Raw genomic sequence first — 4013 nt, 5'->3', positions numbered from 1 at the left:
TCCTTGACCCTATATGAATACCATGAATGAAATCGATCTTCAATTTAAAATATTCACACTAGTGGATACCACAAAATCTTATGTCATGATGATTGATGAAAATCGAGAATTTTGTAAAAGGAATAACCTGCAAATTTTGAGTTCCATTGTCAATGTTTAAACTTTTGAGAAATGCTTCATAACCTTGAAAACAAAAACTCTTTCATTGTGCATATCCTAACACATTTAATATTTTGTAATAGACTAATAGTGTATAGATGTTTGTTTATTAGGCTCCTATTTTTTAGTGTAGATGTAGTATTTAAATGAAAAATATGTTTTAATGTTTTGAAGTAATATTTATATGGTAATGTGTGGTATGTGTAAATTTAAGAAAAAAATATATTTTTCTTAATAGGTCATAACGGGTTGGGTCACTTTACCCCTGTTAAGGACATGTTAAGATAACGGGTATGACACGACACGACCCGTTAAGATAACAGGTGTTACACAAAAATGACACAAATACTACATACACGACCCGTTTGCCAGACCTATGTCCAAATATGTCATTTCCGGAAGACAGTTGGGACAACATCAGGACTCAGGAAGCAGCTACGTAGTGTCTGCGTGTGTGCAGAGCATAATAGCATACAAGCTATAGATTTGATGTACTTTAACTTCGACTTCTCCGTCTTTGTGGGAGGCCGACAAATGTTTCTTGATCCGACCAACCAACTCACCCACTCCCTTCGTTTCCCTTCCATCCCTTTAAACGCTCTTTTCTCTGCAAACTGAAACCCCATTTCCCATCTCAGAGCTCTCTCTCCCCCTTCCATGGCTGTTCTCACGCCAACCTCTGTCTCAAAAGACTCAATCTCCAATTCCTCCTCCTCCTCGGATTTTCACAGAGTCCCATTCAACACACGACCAGTAAACCCTCCTTTTCTCTCTCTTTTCCATTTCATTTATTCATTTGTTTCTTGGTTTTGTTTATTTGTTGTCATTTTTGCTGCAGATCTTTGGTTCTAAGCTGCAGTCAGGAAAAATTCAGCCGACCCAATTAAGATTACTGACTACTTCCGAGTAAGATCCTGAATGCATCACCTTTCTGCTCATATTTTTATTATTTTTGTTATGTTTTCTTAATTGGTATATATGTTTCAGCCGACCCAATTCATGATCTAGTTATGTCATATTTTATTTTGAATCTTTTGCTTTATATCCTCTTTCCAAATATGTCCATTTGAGCTCCAAAATTTACTATTTTTTACTGATTTGAGAAAGGAAATGTAAATGACATTGAATTTCTGTCAGCTCCCATGAAATTTTTTAATTTTTAAATTTGTGTAAGAAAAAACAAATCCAGAATCATGGCTAAAGTTACTGGTATAATCTGGGAAAATTTGATTTTTGGCTTGGATGTTATTAACCATTCTTTTGGTTTAGTCAGTTGTTCATACCTCAGCTACAAATCCATGGACTCTATTAGTGAGATCAATTTGATGGATTTACTTAGATCTGTTGTGTGCCATCACAAAGATTCTAATTTTCTTTGTTTGATGGTTTGTATATAGGAGATGTTTACAATATAAGATTACGACTACATGCAACCTTCGGATTGATCTAACAGATAAGAATGTCTCTATTTTTTTTTTTTAACTCGCTATCCGAGTAACCTGTTGAACTCAAAATCCCAAAGATAATTGGTTGGTGCTGAAATCCTTTCCGTTCGGCATATTTGCAGCAGTTGTCCAGGTTTGACTGTAAAGGCTTCAAGAGAGTCCTTAGGGATCACTGAACAACATAAAAACAACAAACTGGAGAGAGTAGCTGAAACTGATGATCGGAGCGAATTGTTTGAGGATATGAAACAACGGTTTCTTGACTTCAAAAAACATAAATACATGTAAGCGGCCAAGGACTCAGGTCTGAAGGTTGTTTAGTTTTAAGTAAAGTAATTCTGTTTCCTAATTTGGCTTTTATTATGAATAGGGAAAACTTGGAACATTATCAAAACCTTGCAAAGGGTCAAGCGCCAAAGGTTGTATAGTATACGTGTAGATTCTTTTTTCTTTTCAAATTTAGTTATTAACAGTTGATGTTCATAAGTATTACTAGGACATGTCGTTCATTTACTGTTTGCCTCAATCTGGTGTTGAGTGTCAGGGAGAATATGCGTGTGTACTGATGTTTCTAGAACAGTTCATGGTCATTTCTTGTGCAGATTCTAGGGTATGCCCCTCAACCATTCTGGGATTCCAACCGGGAGAAGCATTTATAGTGCGCAACATTGCGAATTTGGTGCCCTCCTTTGAGGTATACATTGTAAATCAAAGTTGAATTATTTTGCTCCATTTCTGATTTGTGGAAGGTTACGAAAAAGTGAACACTCACGAATCAAATGATATATTATTATCTACTACATTTGTTTTTTTATTTTTTTCTGTTTTTGCAGAGTGGACCCTCAGAAACAAATGCTGCATTGGAATTCTCTGTGAATTCTCTGAAAGTAAGTATTCTGGGAATAAATTCTAAAAGAAATTTCCAATTATTTCCTTGCTAGTCTTATCTGTTACAACCAAATCCCTATCTAAGTGATGGCTTTAAGGCTATAGAGTGGCAATAGAGAGGTACCACGTGAAAAGTTGAGTCTCCCACATTTAGTGCGATTCTTAATAGAAAAGGGAAGCAAGGAAAGCTAGAAGGAAATAAATCCTTAACCGTAGTTATTTTGTAGGTCGAAAACATATTGGTTGTTGGTCACAGCTGCTGTGGAGGCATTCGTGCTCTTATGGGCATGGATGATGAAATAGAGAAAAGGTTCACTAAATTTCTTCTTGTATACTTTTCAAGTTGTTGCATGTGGTCTATGTGTACGGTTGCCTTTGATTTGTTTGTCCAAGTACAGTCGAGCTGTAGTTTTCACTTGCCAAAACTCTTTTATGCAGTAGCTTTATCCAAAATTGGGTTGTTGTTGGGAAGGATGCAAGGTCGTGGACAAAGGCTGCTGCCTCCACGCTCAGTTTTGACCAGCAGTGCAAACATTGTGAGAAGGTAACATTTTATATTTCTTATTTTCTTTTAAAGTAACGTAATTATTCTCCATTTGTATTTTTCTTCATTTCATCAGTATATGACTATAACCTAAATGAACTTCTAGTTTGTATATGTTGAAACTTGTATCAGCATTCTGTTTTACTGGTATATTAAATTCCTGATCCATTTATTTTAGTCGTAGTTGACCTTGTATGTATCTGGGAGTTAAACCAAATTCTTTTGAGGGCCATGTTAGATTCTCCCATTGCGGCATAAATTTGGGTTGTAACTAATGTCGGGTGTCTTGTATTATAAAAGGATGCTCCAGATTCATAAAAAACGTTGCCCATATTGAATGACATCCTTGTGCAGGAATCAATCAACCGTTCCTTGTTGAACCTGCTCACGTATCCGTGGATAGAAGAAAAAGTGAAGAAAGGTGTTCTTGCTGTACATGGTGGTTATTATGACTTTGTTGACTGTTCATTTGAGAAATGGACGCTCGATTATAAGGAAGGCAACTTGAAGGAGAAACATGGCAGAATTTCAGTCAAAAATCATTTGTTTTGGTCCTGATTTCATCCGTGGCCTTGTATGATCTAATTCATCCAATAAATTATTTAAATATATGTTGTTTGAACGGTGATTAAGCTAAGGACAATTCGAAAAATAATCTAGAATGATTTGGTTTGTATTGAAATAACAAAAATAAAACAATGTGTATAATTTTTTGTGTTTTCCATCTGATAGAGTTGATGCTCTTTGTTTTGCTTTATTTTCTTTTCTTTTGGGCCAAGAAACTGCCAAACTCTTTTGATCAGTGATTCAGTAGTTATCCAAACTGAAGTTCCGAAAATTAAATTTAACGCAACTCTATGAATGAGAGGTGTTAAGCGTTTTATCATTCTGGCATCAAGCTATTTTTTTGCAGGAAGCAATTTGAAGACATCGATCGTATGATTAGGTGCAAGATGTAACTTAAATTTAGGTCGGAC

The 4013-nt window shown here is 35.5% G+C and overlaps 1 protein-coding gene across 2 annotated transcripts; it reads left to right on the top strand.

Moving 5' to 3' along the window:
• Nucleotides 1-635: 635 nt before the first annotated feature.
• LOC137729905 (beta carbonic anhydrase 5, chloroplastic-like) lies at nt 636-3787 on the top strand. Of its 2 annotated transcripts, none has more exons than XM_068468957.1 (9): nt 636-912; nt 998-1065; nt 1727-1888; nt 1975-2023; nt 2185-2298; nt 2438-2491; nt 2720-2802; nt 2934-3036; nt 3391-3787. In XM_068468957.1, the coding sequence occupies exons 1-9, from the start codon at nt 817-819 to the stop codon at nt 3592-3594; spliced, it is 933 nt and encodes a 310-aa protein (XP_068325058.1). In that variant the 5' UTR covers nt 636-816; the 3' UTR covers nt 3595-3787. The 2 variants fall into 2 exon arrangements, with proteins under 2 accessions (XP_068325058.1, XP_068325057.1); XM_068468956.1 differs by having other exon boundaries at nt 2931-3036.
• Nucleotides 3788-4013: the final 226 nt, after the last annotated feature.

The sequence above is a fragment of the Pyrus communis genome, chromosome 3, assembly GCF_963583255.1.
Source record: "Pyrus communis chromosome 3, drPyrComm1.1, whole genome shotgun sequence".
Lineage (NCBI taxonomy): Eukaryota > Viridiplantae > Streptophyta > Magnoliopsida > Rosales > Rosaceae > Pyrus > Pyrus communis.
The sequence above is the reverse complement of the archived record's forward strand: the minus strand, read 5'-3'. Positions and strand labels throughout refer to the sequence as shown.